The sequence below is a fragment of the Aythya marila genome, assembly GCF_965140915.1.
Source record: "Aythya marila genome assembly, chromosome: 8".
Taxonomy (NCBI): domain Eukaryota; kingdom Metazoa; phylum Chordata; class Aves; order Anseriformes; family Anatidae; genus Aythya; species Aythya marila.
This window is the reverse complement of record NC_139049.1, coordinates 12,318,278-12,332,223: the sequence shown is the minus strand read 5'-3', so window position 1 is coordinate 12,332,223 and position 13,946 is coordinate 12,318,278. Positions and strand designations below refer to the sequence as shown.

The window sequence follows — 13,946 nt, the reverse complement described above, 5'->3', positions numbered from 1 at the left end:
GACAGGAGGATCCCTCACCAACTTCTCTTCAGAAGCAATTACTCCCTGATGAAGAGCCCCTCCCTGAGGCTTTGACTTTCAAAATCACTGCCTCAGAGCACCTTTCACTTGCCTACAGTGCTGACAGGAGGCAGGCTGCTGAAGAGCTGCCTGAGCACAAAACAAAGCCATGGATGAGGGAAAAGTTGATCTTTTGCATTTCTTGAAAACTTTTAGACAGCTGTTGCTCTTTCAGGAGTTGCTATGCTAATTTCTGTGCTCATAAACTTGTCTTTGTCCACGAGAACTGCTTGGAATTTGTACCAAGCCATGTTTTCCCCAGCCGGGTGGAGAGTTTCGGGTTTCTCTTCTTGGCTTCCTTTTCAACTTCCCTTAAGGAGGATAGCCTCTCATTGTGTTTTACAGTTCTCCTGGTAAGCACTGCTGGCCCTGATTTCCTTTCACAGCCTTGACTGGGTGCATATGCTACAATAAACCACGGAAATGTGAGAGGCATTATGGTGATAACATTACGCCTCTTGGCACTTTTAAGTACTGCTGTGCTGTCTCCTATCCAAGCCATGCAGCCTCCTGCTCCGTGGCAAATTCCTGCCTGCAGCCTGGCTGAGAAAGCTGCTCTCGAGCTCCCCAGCCATCCAGCACAACCAATCTGTCTCACCTGAACTGGGCACACGAAGCTTCGTTGCTCTGTTCTCTGAGGGAGAAACCTCAGGTTGAGGAAGCCTTACTGAAAGTCTGGCAAAGGGGGAAGGTGGATGTGAATGGGATTTGGAAACAGCGTTTTTTTCCAGAGAGATGTTCACTTAGACAAAGAGGAAAAAAAAAATCTCAAGTGCAGTGATTTTAGAGGGACTCACGTAAGTGCTGTGTGCCTAAAGTCAAGGGAGGATGAAGCCTCTTTGCAAGAAAGATATGGGAGTGCTTTGGAGACCAACAGTTCCATGGGCATTTTTCTCCTCCAAATGAATTATTTCAGAGCTGATTTGTGTGTAATTTCTTTGAGAAATGCTTATAAATGTCTCTGTTCTAGGTTCAGTCGCCTGTGGACTCTGCCACAATGTCACCAGTGGAGAGGACAGCTGCGTGGGTTCTCAACAACGGGCAGTATGAAGAAGTCGAGGAGGATGCAGAGCAGAATCCAGATGAAGCCAAGCATGCTGAGAAGGTAGATTTTATTCTGCATACAGCACACTCGAGGGCTGCTGGCGAGTCCTGTCCATCCCAGGGCTGGGTTCAGAACGGCCTCCAGGTGCTGCTGTGCCAGAGTCGTGCTTTCAAACACAGGTTGCATTGGCGCAGCTTCCTGCTGTACATGCTGTCATGCATAGCCGGAGCACAGCGTGCCGTACTGTAGATTGACACACTTACAGGCTGTAGCATGTCAGGTGGGTGCAAACTGAAGTAGCGGAGGGCTTAGAGACGACAGGCTGATATTTGGCATTTACTTGCATCGTGAGTCACACTGCCTGAGTGTATGAGATCCTCCTCAAGTCATTATTTTTTATGATGACATTATAGCTAGATTATACTGCTGGTTTTTTAATGCTTTGCTTTTTTTTTTTTTTAGTCATGATGAAACTCCATTAAAAAAAAAATCACAGTTGTTAAACCCAACTGAGTATAGTTTAGGATATGCTAAGTGATTGCGCATGGCTCTCTAAGTGCAATTCAGACTTCATCAGTAGTTGCATTCAGATTTCATCTGTCAGACAAGAAACAGGAACATAGGATTTAGGAAAGGTGAATGAACCCAAAATGAAGTGGAACGTGTTGCGTTCCACTACTGTAAAAACGATTGTCTGTGGAGACAGTAAATGGGAGAACAAATCCTCAGCCAAGTAAAAGTGCAGTGAATGATGTCCTGGCTGAAGGCGGTGGTTTCGTGGCATGGTACTGAAGAATGAGTCACTTGGGTCCTGTAGGGGTGCTGTAGTGGCCCCCTTCCCATGTTTGGTCACCCCAAGACATTTCTACTGTTAGCAGCTTTTGTCTGGGAACCCCTTGAGTCTCGAATAACTGCAGATGTTGCCAGCCAGGACTGAGGAGCCATGTCAGAGCCATCAGAGTGCTTAGACTGTGCTATAGAATGACATCCTACAGTGTGGGAACAGCCTAATGCTCAGTGAGAGCTCTACATAGTCCTTTGTCACAGCTACTTGCTTGCCGCTTCCTTTACTTCTATCAACGTATTTTAATGAAAGAAGCGTTGCCTCTAAACATCAGAAAATTATAGTGACGTGATCTGTTCCTTCTTCCCTTCTTCCTTCCCACCTGCAGTATGAACAAGAGATAGCGAAGCTGAAGGAGCGCCTGAAGGTGTCGAGTCGCCGGCTGGAGGAGTATGAGCGGCGACTCCTAGTGCAAGAGCAGCAAATGCAGAAGCTGCTGATGGAGTACAAGTCAAGGCTGGAAGACAGTGAGGAGAGACTGCGCAGGCAACAGGAAGAGAAGGACAGCCAGATGAAAAGTATTATCAGCAGGTAAGGCCTCTGAAAGTGTGGCACTGTTTAGGACAAGAAGCATGTGCTGTCTTTGACACTGAAGAAGGTAGTTGTGTGAGCATCTCAACGTCTCTGGAATGATAGCATCCTTCCTTGGAAAAAGAAAAAACTGAGATACAGGTGTGGAAACTCAGCTCAGATTGCCAACAGAATGGAGGAAAAGAATTAGGAATTTTTGACTCTGGTCTCTGCTGTTCTTACAGCTGGTCTCTTTGCTTTGTTTGGAATCTGTTCTTCAGGCAATATGCTCCAGAGCAGTTGCATTTTTGGCAATGTCCACTTTGAGAATAATAAGGTTAGCCAATTGGGAGTGTCAGATGGAGAAATAAGCCTTTCAGAGTGCAGCAGAATTCTTCTGCAGAGACAGGACAAGCAGAGAAGTCAAATCCAACAAGCCAGAGTACCTTCAGTGCTCTGGAATAGTACTGACCTGTCCTGATTTGTACCTCTCTTTGTGCACCAGACTCATGGCAGTTGAAGAGGAGCTGAAGAAGGATCATGCAGAGATGCAAGCTGTCATCGATGCAAAGCAGAAAATTATTGATGCACAGGTAAGGAGCCTTAGGATCTCCAAGAACCAAGTGTTCTGTGCATAGAACCCATTATTTTCTCCTATCCTCCTGCCCCAGCATTGTTATCTAGCTCCCAAGCCAGTATTGGCCCGTGGTGTTGCACATGTGACTTACTGCCTTCTAGGAGAGAATTGGGTTTTTAATTAATAAAGACTGTGCTGTCTAATGCCAGGCTTTGAGAAGACCTGGCAGCAAATCACAGGACTGACTGCTTCTCCAAAACCTCTTCTACTTCATGAGATCCCAGGGGGGGCAAATCAATAGTGATGCTTTGTGTAGACATTGTTCCAAGTGTGGGCCTGGGAACTCTGGAAAAGCTGTGCTTCATACCAGCATAGTTTAATTGCCATGTGCATGCATCTCAGCTATGCGAGCTAAAAGCACGGCTTTGAACGTTCCAGTCAAGAAAAGAGAATGCTTGCAGTGGAGCATTGCCCGGTGTAACCTCGTATGTGGCATTTCACCCCATCTGACTGTCCACGTCAGTCTTGGAGAAATGCCCCCTTCGCCACAAACCCGCGGTGCTTGTCTCAGTCAACACAAGTTAGCTTGGGGAGGTGGGACCTAGTGGGCAATGCATGTGGGTGTATTGTGTGGGATCATTTCAGCTTTTCTTCTGTGTCTGTGCTGATCCCAGAGAGCAAAGCTTGTACAACAGAACCCGAGACTGGTTTGGTGTCTGCCTGCCACGTTATTGTTTGGGATATTTGCAGTTGGAGGACATCTCCCCTGCTTCTGGGCTTTTCAGTAGTTCCAACTGTAAAGTTTAGTAAGAGAGAATCTTTCAGATTATCCGTTTCAGGAATGACCCCAGTTGTTTCAGAAAGTTCTTTCCCTTTATGTATAGTGGGGGAAATAAAAGCCTCAGCTGAATATTGTTAAAGATGCTACTGGTGTCTTTTGAATGTAGGTGTAAGTGAGCACAGAAGGGCATCCCCTGGCCATTTTTTCCTGCTGAATGGACAGCAGTAATAGAAACGTTTGAGCTTGCAAGGAACTGCAGGGAAAATACAATGTGGAGAAAAAAAAATGTGTTTTTAAAGGCCTGGTGATGTTAGAAGCGTATTTTTTTTTTTTTTTTGCAGATTTCTTTTTGATAATCTGAAAAGTTCTACATTTTGTCTGCTGCCCCTGCCCATTTTACCACAGTCCTTTCTTCAGAAATGATGAGGGATGGATTTTTAGATCCATACTATCTAATCTGAATAAGTCACTTGCATACAATAGCACTGCACTTCTGTTATCTGACCTCATAGAATACAAAGAAAATCCTACTGGAATTACACCCTGCATATTTCCTAGCTACTGTGCAAGATGTTGTGCACAAAGACACCGGTGTAATTGGCCTTCCCAAGATGCACTCCACATGAAACCCTTTTTGTGAGGACTTGCACTCAAAATGTGAAGGGGAGAGTGCAGTGCAGGAGAGGGAACAGGAATGTAGCTGGTCACTTTGTTTTTTTCATCACAGTGGGGGAGCGGTACAGCACACTCCAGTCTGATCAGGCAGTATGACAGGTGGAAGCTGGAGTAGAAATTGAATGTGTTAGGCTACTTTTTGGAGAGCCCACAGCCAGGACACCTCGTTGTTAGAACTGATGGATGGCAGCTTGTCTGAACAGCCACCTCCTTTTTGCAGGAGGCGATACCTTTTTCGTCTGCCTCAAGAAGGTGAAAGGGACGCTGAGCAAACACAGGAAAATTTATTTTGGAGGGGAGGATTTGAGAGATTGTGACTTGAATAAGAAACTTGCCCTTCCCTTTGTTCTATCTCTGTGCCAGTGGGCTCACAGCCTTGGTCACAGACCAGCAAGCCCGAGGGTGGCCCAGCCAGGTCTGTCAGTGTCACCAGCCGGCGGAAGGGACAGCTGCTGATTTCTGAAGGCTTCAAAACCTCCGGGCTGGAGAGGTGTGCCCCTTGATCCCACTTGATCAAATCATGCTTAATTTATCACTTGCAGTGGAAATAGTTGTAAAGACTGTAGCAAAACAGTAGCATTAATGATTCCTCTTATAATCTGATGCATTTTTTCTTCTGAAGTGCTGTTAGTTCCTTGAGCAAGTGAGGTCATCAGCAAACCTTGACTGCTTCACTCACAACCAGCTCACGGGGAGGGCTGAAAGGTAGTTAGCTGCCCTTTCATGGGTACCTGCACAGAAGAGGAAACGAGTGAGATTCAGAACAGATGCCAGAGGAGCCCTAGTGTTTTCTGAGTTATGTAGCAATACTTCTAAGTCACACTTGAAGGATTTTTTCTTATTCTGTGATTCATTTAGCAAGGGGGTATAGCAGTGGCTGGATAATAAAAGGTCTTTTCCACAAGAGATTTACAGAGTGGAGTTGGAACCTGGCTTATCACACCTGTTTGAGAGGAGTGGCTGCTAGGAACCAGCAGTAACCCGGGCTGCTTCTGCTTAGTTACATCACCACGAGATGCTTTTCAGCATTTGCTCTTTAGCCTTGTGTCCAGGTGCAGCATCCAACGCTACACCAATGCACAGCCTTGTCTTCAGGATACGTGCCGTTGGCACTGGCTCTGGGCAGTGCCCGGCGTGCGCAGCGGTGCTGGAGGCTGCCTCCGAGCTGCCTCTGAGCATCCCTGGCCGAGCAGGGGAGGTCTGGCAGAGCTCTCTCCTTGGAGCTGCAAAGAGTATTAGCCCAGCTGCTATTGCAAGTGACATCTCCGCTGTGTTAAATTACAGGTCATAAATGGGGATGAGATAATTCAAACAGGCAAGTAAACCCAATCAGTTCTCTAGCTGAGCAGCACCCAGTCCTGGCCCAGAGCACTGCCCTCCTACCCATTCCAGCTCCTGCCACTCCCTGTGCCCAGTTCCCGTGTGGTAGACGTGTTGGGCAGATGGTATTTTCCTTTGAGCGAGAAGATGCCTTTAATTGCTGAGCTCATGCTTTTTAAGATGGACTTTCCAGGTGTAGATTCCCAGCTGTTGTGCAGGCTGGTACAGCGAGCACTCATCGGTGCCAGAACGTAACCAGCCTTTCATTTTTAACTCGCTGCAAAGATAGATTATTTAGAAAAAAAAATATTTTTGAAATACATATTCCAAGTAAAATTTAGACCGAGGAGGAGGAGCTTTAACTTGCTGAAGAGCACATTTCTGCTAAGGCAGTTGTGTTGTTTTTGTTTTTTGTGGGATCTTTTTCACATTTCACATATTCCCCCCCATTTATTTGAGGGGAAAGGCTGAGGCCTTCAGCTTCTCCCTTGTCGATTCTCCTTGCTTATGTTGACTGGATCAGGGAAGGTGCTAGGGCAGGCCGTAGCCTGCCTCGCTGTTTGTTGACTTCTACCTCCTCCTCCATTTGCTCTGCTGCACAGAGCTTGGTCTCTCCAGGGCTGCAGCACAAGCAGTAGTTAAATTCTGCTTTGTTTTTACACCCTCACATTTACCCCTGTGGGGAAGCCCACTGAGAAAAGCCAACATTACTTGATTACAGCTGTACCACACAGCTGATGTGCTGGGATCAAAACCTCGAGGGGCTGGTGCAGCACTTTTGTCTCCTCAGCAGTTTGCCTGAACTGTCCCTTACTGTTTGTGCCTTCTGTACATCATTTTTCTTCCCTTTTGTTTCTCAATGGGCTGGACTGGGAAGAAGAGTTCCTGCATGCAGCTTTTTCCAGTCAAGTAATTAGGTGTTTTTCCTTCACAAAGAAAAAAAAAGCCAATCAGCTGGCAGCACGAAGGGTGTATTTACCTGCTGCCATCTCTGCTGCCGCTGTGTGTGCACTTTTTTTAAAGGGAAGACAAAAATTGCCATTTCTAATCGTGCCACCAAGTCTTCAGCTTGCCCCTCCAGCACTGAGTCCCTATGCAGATGGTTTATCTGTTAGTAGGCTGGGTTGCGTTGGTGGGTTTTCAATTTGATTTATTTTTAAAGAAATTCAGTGTATATCCTTTAGCTTTTTGACGACTTTTGCTAAAAGGGGAGGCTGGAAGTATCAAAACGTGGGAACCCAGGATTCGGCAGAGCCCGGGAGCCCCTCTGAGCTGGAATGGGTCTAGGAGCAGTGTGTTCAGTGTTTGTTCTTTGTGTTCTGTCGATGGCATCTCCCCTCCACCCACACCGTCCCCTTTCTCCTTCACCTCAAGTAACCCCTTAGTTTTAGCTTTTGGCTGCTTCTTCTCTATGTTGCTATTGCACCCTCACCCCTGCTGGTGACTGCAGGCTGCCATTATTTGCTTTTTTTATTATTATTTTTTTAATTTCAGACATACCATGAGTTTATTCTGAGCACATTCCATCCAAAATAGAGAGACAATGGCCATTAGATACCACCTGCACTTTTCTCTGCCAGATGAAACTTCCACCACTTTTATTTTCTGCTGCCTGTTTCTGTTTTTCTAACATATTAAAAAGAAATATTGGCTATTGTTGTTATTAACGCCAACACCCGTGCCCCCCTCTTCCCCCTTCCATGGCAAAATACCACATTTCCATCTGCCTCAGTCAGAGGCTGTCTGGATAAAGCCACTGTGACTGCACCAGTTCACCAATGTAACTTTGACTCACCCTCACCTTCCATCATGCAAAAAGGCCAGGAGGGCTGGACGGGCACGTGGAAAGCCCGCGGTGCACAGGGCCACGTTACCCCCAAGAAAACAGAAAGAGGCAGACATCCCATCGTACCAGACAATGTTAGCAAAGCTGCCTCTGCCTAGAAACCATCTGAAGATACTGTCACAGCCCCGGGGCCTGGAAAATCCCCGTAAAGCAAGCTTGTGGGGCAAAGGCGTTTTATTTGGGAAGGAGCTCTGACTTTGTGGGGTGTTTGTTGCAGGAGAAGCGGATCGTGTCGCTGGACTCTGCCAACACGCGGCTGATGAGTGCCCTGACGCAAGTGAAGGAGCGCTACAGCATGCAAGTCCGCAATGGCATCTCCCCCACCAACCCCACCAAGCTTTCCATCACGGAGAATGGTGAATTCAAAAACAGCAGCTGCTAACCGGGCAGATGCTGCCGGCCATCTCCCCAGGAGAAGGGCAAGAGGGAGCAGACTCGAGAAACTCGAAATAGCCCCCTTCCCCTTACAGGTTTACATAATGCTGCTAATAAAAAGGAAAAGAGAAAGAACTCTGAACGGTGGGCTTTAATTCCCCACGCAAGGCCAGGAGAATCGGGCTCCCGAGAACAAGTCCTTCCATATCACTGTGTAAATAGCTGGAGCTCTTGGGTCATGTACAGAAAATGCCGATGTAATATACCAAAAGGAAGTGAATACTGTAGATTTTTTTAATTATTGCTATTTTTATTATTATTTTTTTCTCTTGTTGAAAGCACTGCAGTCCTTGGAGGGGGAAGGGGGGAGTGTGAGTGCATGTGTGTTGTGGGTGAGAGCGAGCTGAGCAGTGGGTTACATTAGATAGCAGCTGTATATATCAGGCTGACTGATACAAGTACACGAGTGGAGTGAAATAGTAGTGAAATGAACTCTGTAAGAAAACTCATCTGCTGGTTTTATTCCCCTCTTCTCTAGCTGTTCTGTAACTGAATGCCAACTCAATAGCGAACATTTTAGCAAGGAAGTTGTCTCTTGCCGGATCCTGTACCTACCTTGGGTAGGATTCCAGCAAAAAAAAAATGTCAGTCTTTCCGAACAAGGTAAAAACTTGGAGCAGTGAGCTTGTTTCCTTGCATTTGCACACAGTCAGGCTCCCCATCAAAAAGACAGAGGGAATCTGCAGTTTTCAAGGTAGGATTCTGTCTTTTTTTACCCCAGTTCTAATGCAGTTTATATTTTCTGTTTTGAGAATTTACAAACCTGTAAATACCTTTTTTATTATTATTATTTTTAATTTCTATCCAATCCTCACTTTATGCACCATGCAGCGGCATCCTGAATTCATTCTCTGCACTCCATCAGGAACAATCAGGTTAATGCTCTGAGGAAAGAGCTAACCAAAGGGTGCCAATGCCCAGCAAAGTAGACTTCTGTATGCAAAATTTCAATTTTCCTAGCAGATTTCTTTATTTTAACTCTGTTTCGTTCAGGTTCACTAGTTCAGCCACTAGCTTAACCTGTCGAGTTCCAATGAAAGATGCTTTCTGCACATTTTTGTTAAAAGATCTTCCATTTCCACTGGATACTTTTAAGGGTGATTTTTTTTTTTTTTTTAAGTGTTGTACACACCATCTTTTCTTAAGGAGTTTTGACTGAACTTTCACCTGTGATTACTTTCAGTTGCATTTCACAGAAGCGTATTTACAGGCTGTATGTCAGTGCAATTACGAAGTGCCCTTTTCACGGAAGATAGTGACATTGACAAATAGTAAAAGATTAACAATAAATTGCACAGTATTGCCAATTCTCATGATTTTATCAAATGCCCCAATATTTAGTCTGAGGTTCTTTTAAAGTCCCAGATTCTAGAGGCAAGCAGTAGTGTGCCACTCTTGCCTTTCACTTGGTGGTATACATCTCTAGCCCCCAAACTCTGAAAGTAAATAAAAATTTTGCAACAGCAATTCAAGTTTTAATTTGCAGGAATATACTAATAACAGTGAATATGATTAACTGTTCAGATAAGTTTTGGAAATTGGAAATGCTGACGTCAAAAATGGGACAAAACCTCCAAAGGATGCCTTGAGGTGGGATGTGTTTAGCAAAAACAATTCAGGCTTCAAGGAGGAACAAGTTAATGAGATGAATATGGGGGTACCTGCCTGAAATTGTGCAGCCTGTGCTAGGGACAAGGTCAGAGCTGATATCTCATTATCCTTTCTGGCCTTAATTTATGAATCTCTCAAATTGTCCTACATTAAAAATGTAGCAATTTCTAATCCGATTCCATGACTGCTTGAAACGGACCCATGTTGCCTTGAACATGAACAATTGGCAATACTGAGGACCCAAGTTCAGTGTCTGTTGTCAAGTTTGTTTGTTGTTTGCAAATGAATTAATCTTGCCTCAGTGGGCGAATTTCAGTTTGTGACAGAGCACACTACGTTAACTGTTATACCTTGATTATTGTGAGTTAAGATGCTTTGGTTAAACATTGTCACACAAGTATGTTACGTTACTAACTATGCATAAATACAGAGACCACATCTCCTGCACTGTAGGATGGATGAGGAAAATGTGTGTGAATCTCTCTTCACAAGGCTGGTATTTGCATCTAGAGGAGACTTGTCTGCAGTGAGTTGGGATTTATCTTCAGTGCTTAGTTCTTTCAGATCAAAGCCTCTCTCTGGCTGCTCGAACGTGACGTGGTGCTACAGGCCAGGCAGCATCCTGCTCTGCTTCTTGGCTTGTTGTAGCCAAGTCAGCACTGTCTTTGATGCCCCCAGGGCAGTGCACTGCATTTGCTCAGTAGTGATTTCTTCTCGATACTTTCCAAATCGTCTTCCAGCTCTGGGTAACTGCTGACCTCTGTTTATTTCCTCAAAGTGTGCCTTTCAGTTTCTCCTTTCCTTCCTCCTTCATGCTTCACAGCCGTAGGCACTCTTGGTGTGTAATAATCAGACTTGTGAGTAGTTTTCTCTTTTATAAGAAACCTTTGCAATCCCCCTTTTAGTTGAGCATTTTTGTGTGATTTGCATCTCCCCTTTGCTATGTTCTTAACTACACAGCTGCATCTTGGGCAATTTGTTCCCCGAAGTAGCCTTCGCAGATGGCCATGTGTATTGGTCATTAAGTACCCAGGGCAAATAGCATGGGTGTTCTGCGACTGAGGCATGAGAGCAAGCAGCCCTAGGAACACATTGACTAGAACAAGGCAGATGCAGGTATGTCATGCTTGCAGCGTTAGTGTAGCATTAATTTGGGAAACACATTTCACCAGAGCTCCCCAGCTTCCTGGTGGTCTGTCAGAGAGCACTGGCTGCGCTGTGTGGCTCAACGCTGAAGCCTACAAGGAGTCCCCTTTGGTTTCTGCAGAGAAATGCAATAGGGCAACATTTCACTGCAGATTTTGTTTTAGAGGGAAATTTAACCAAGGTTGATATGTTTTAGTGAGGTCTTCAGGGCTGTATCATTATGAATGATGCACCTTCTCCTATGTATTTCTTAAGCAATTAGACTGGGAAAAGTTGCCGTTCTGAAAGACCCATTGATACCATACACAGCTAGTTTGTAGGCCAGTTGTTTCTCTTCTATTTCAATTTCTACCCTCAAGTGCAAAATACACTCCTCTCCTTGTGCAGAAGAGAAGCTGCCTGTTGACCCAAAAGGAGGTGAAGGTTGCAGCCTCAAAATGCTGCAAGACTAAAATTGATTAGTTGCAGCACAAAACATTCTGCTCCTGAGTTCAGCAGGCAGCTGTCTCTCCTAGTTTGTCACCAAGCAGCCTTCTAGAGAAATTTTAAGCGGCTTCAAGCCGACAATATGTGAAAATGCCAGCTTCTATTCTGTCCAGTCTGATAACATTCAAGTGGTGCTAAGCCACGTGGCAGCCAAAAGGTCTGTCTGTTTTCAAGCAAGAACCCTAACTGGGCCTGATCTCGTCTGTATTAAGACTAATGCCAGTGGGTTTCTGCAGCAGTGAAAGAAAATAGTGGAAAAAATTGGATGATAAGCATTATAGACCTTAGGTTTTGGTTCATACATTCAGCAAAAGCATCTGGCTGCGCTAATGCTATTGCAAGCAACTGCTGCTATCATTTAGAAACAGCCAAAGTAGTGCAGGAAAAAAATTAATAATCTGTCAGTAATACTCGTATATTCCTAAGTCCAAAACAGAAAAGTTGTCCCTTGCTGGCCGCGTTACTCAGTGCTGTTCCAGGATGACTCTCCCCAGACCGCAAAGCCACCCGGCCTTCTGGGTTATCCATGAAAGCTCGGGGTTTCCCTGGCAGGGCAGGGAAGCAGCAGCGTTTTGTAGCACCGTGGCCTTTTGCCACGTCATGTGTGGTGTCTGTGGAGTGTGTGCACAACACAGGGTGATCAGAGTGCTACAGGATAGGTAACTGAGGAAGCCCAGCCTTGAGTGGTGTCCTGTAAATTCCCCTTTTTTAAGGGGAATAGGCACGTTTCACATCCAGGAGGTACCAACTATTACATCCCTGGTGTGTTGGAAATGCTATGTGTAAAAGCACAGATTCATACAGCTACACATTTTGCAACGTTCCTCCCCAGGGGAATAACTCTAAGCAGGGGATCCAGAGAAGCGTGGAAAGAAAGGGATGTGTATGTTTTCTAGTTAGAAAATTTGAGCTGTATCCAGTAATAAATTCTGTATCCATCTAATAAATCATCAAAAAAATGGATTTTATTTTATGTTCTTGCAATTGCTTTGGTTTGTCTTTTTTACAGCATATATTAATTTCATGTTTTAATGCTTGCTTTAACCCACCAGCTTCTAACTTCATCTGAAAACTCAGTGATTGAAGCCAATCAGTTTTACAGCAGCACCTGCGGAGTGTGCCAGCAATATTTATCTGCTGAGGTCACCATGTATGTATGAATCCTGTTTGTGTTCTGCGAAAATGTCTGTGTCATTTCTGGAGAACAATCCCTGTCCGAGTTGAACCGTTAAATGTAAATAATAATAAAATCTGTGATTAGCATGGTCAGTCACGGGTATCCAGCTGAGTGTGACAGAGCAAAAAGGGTTAAATTTAGGCCAATGCTTTTAGGTATTTCCTTCCCCACAGTAAGTTAACTCCCATGAGAAAGAGCATGTCATTACAGATCATGCCTGCCAGGAATCCTACCTGTAAAAATAGATTTTCTGTCTCAAGGGCCTTAATAAGAGTGTTACTACACAGAACTGTTTTGCAATGATAGCTCTAAATAATTTATTTTTTATTTCAACAAAGTACACCTTAAAAAGTAATAAACTTGTTTTTCAAGCCGTATTTTTATGCTAGTAGCACTGGACTGTTTGGTCTCTGAGATCCATTTCTGCATTTCATTGCCTGGGTTTGTTCTAAAGAAGATTTATTTTTGTTCTGTGAATAATTTTTGAAGGTTCTTGTAATATGTACAGATATAGATACATTTGAGGTCTTTTATTGATATTCCTACAAAGAATACAAATAAACTTTAACTTTAAACAGTTTGGATTCAGTAAACCTATGCTGATTTCAAATTCTCTTCTGTCTGCTCTCAGGTTGTTCTTGTGTTTTGTGTAACTTAAGAGGGAGGAGGGAAACGCGGTGTAACTTAATGTTTTGGGACAGACTGCATTTGACACCTAGAGCTCTCGGAGGGGGTCCGTGGCTGAATAATTCCTTTCTCATGTTTCCGTGGATGTTCTGATGGGGTGGCCAGCCCTGAGCGCTGCCTCCCCGTGCCAGCAACCTCTCGCTTTCTGAAGCTTGTGGTGCTGGGAGGTGCCTGGCGTTGCGGAGTGAGAGAGCGACAAGCTGTGGAGACATGGAGAATTGCTGGGTGCTGCTCTGGGACAGGGGATTTTTTTTGTGTGTAATAGTAAGTGGTGGAAAAAAAAAACCTACCTGGTATTAATTAATGTGTTTATGCCTCTCATATTGGACCAGTGAATGTGACCAATTTTCTTGCTCGGTCAATTCCTATTTTACAGGTTCTCACGCACCAGCTCAAAGATGCAGTGTTTGAAGTATGGACATACAGAGGAATATTTATTTCATAACAAACGTAAAATGCTGGATTCTAAGTAATTTTTATTTATCCTTTCATATATGTAATGGATCTTGTATACAGTGAGTCAAAAAACCCTTTCTTATTGAATGTAAAATCTATAAAAGGGATGTCTTGCTAAGATATTTTTTTTTCATTTTACCTGCTATTATTTTTTCCACAGCTTTGAAGCCTGCAAAACACACACAGCAAACTTCTAGTTGTTACTGTGCACCTCCACCCTGGCCCTATACTTTGTTCTGTTCTAGTCCCCTGCGTGTTGTGCCTTGTTCTTGCTTAGGCTGTAAGTTTTC

General features: G+C 44.5%; 1 protein-coding gene across 9 annotated transcripts in view; it reads left to right on the top strand.

Annotated features, from left to right (window-relative positions):
- The window catches only part of RASAL2 (RAS protein activator like 2), a 175,159-nt gene extending 161,934 nt beyond the window's left edge, over positions 1-13,225 (top strand). For 4 of the 9 annotated variants that reach the window (XM_082765619.1, XM_082765622.1, XM_082765624.1 and 1 more), the window contains 5 exons: positions 1,031-1,165; positions 2,278-2,480; positions 2,965-3,052; positions 5,777-5,807; positions 7,876-13,206. In XM_082765619.1, the coding sequence (XP_082621745.1) occupies positions 1,031-1,165; positions 2,278-2,480; positions 2,965-3,052; positions 5,777-5,807; positions 7,876-8,018 (600 nt within the window). In that variant the 3' untranslated portion in view covers positions 8,019-13,206. Of the gene's footprint in view, positions 1-1,030; positions 1,166-2,277; positions 2,481-2,964; positions 3,053-5,776; positions 5,808-7,875 lie in introns of all 9 variants that reach the window. The other 5 variants (XM_082765618.1, XM_082765616.1, XM_082765621.1 and 2 more) reach the window with 3 other exon arrangements.
- The last annotated feature ends 721 nt before the right edge of the window (positions 13,226-13,946 follow it).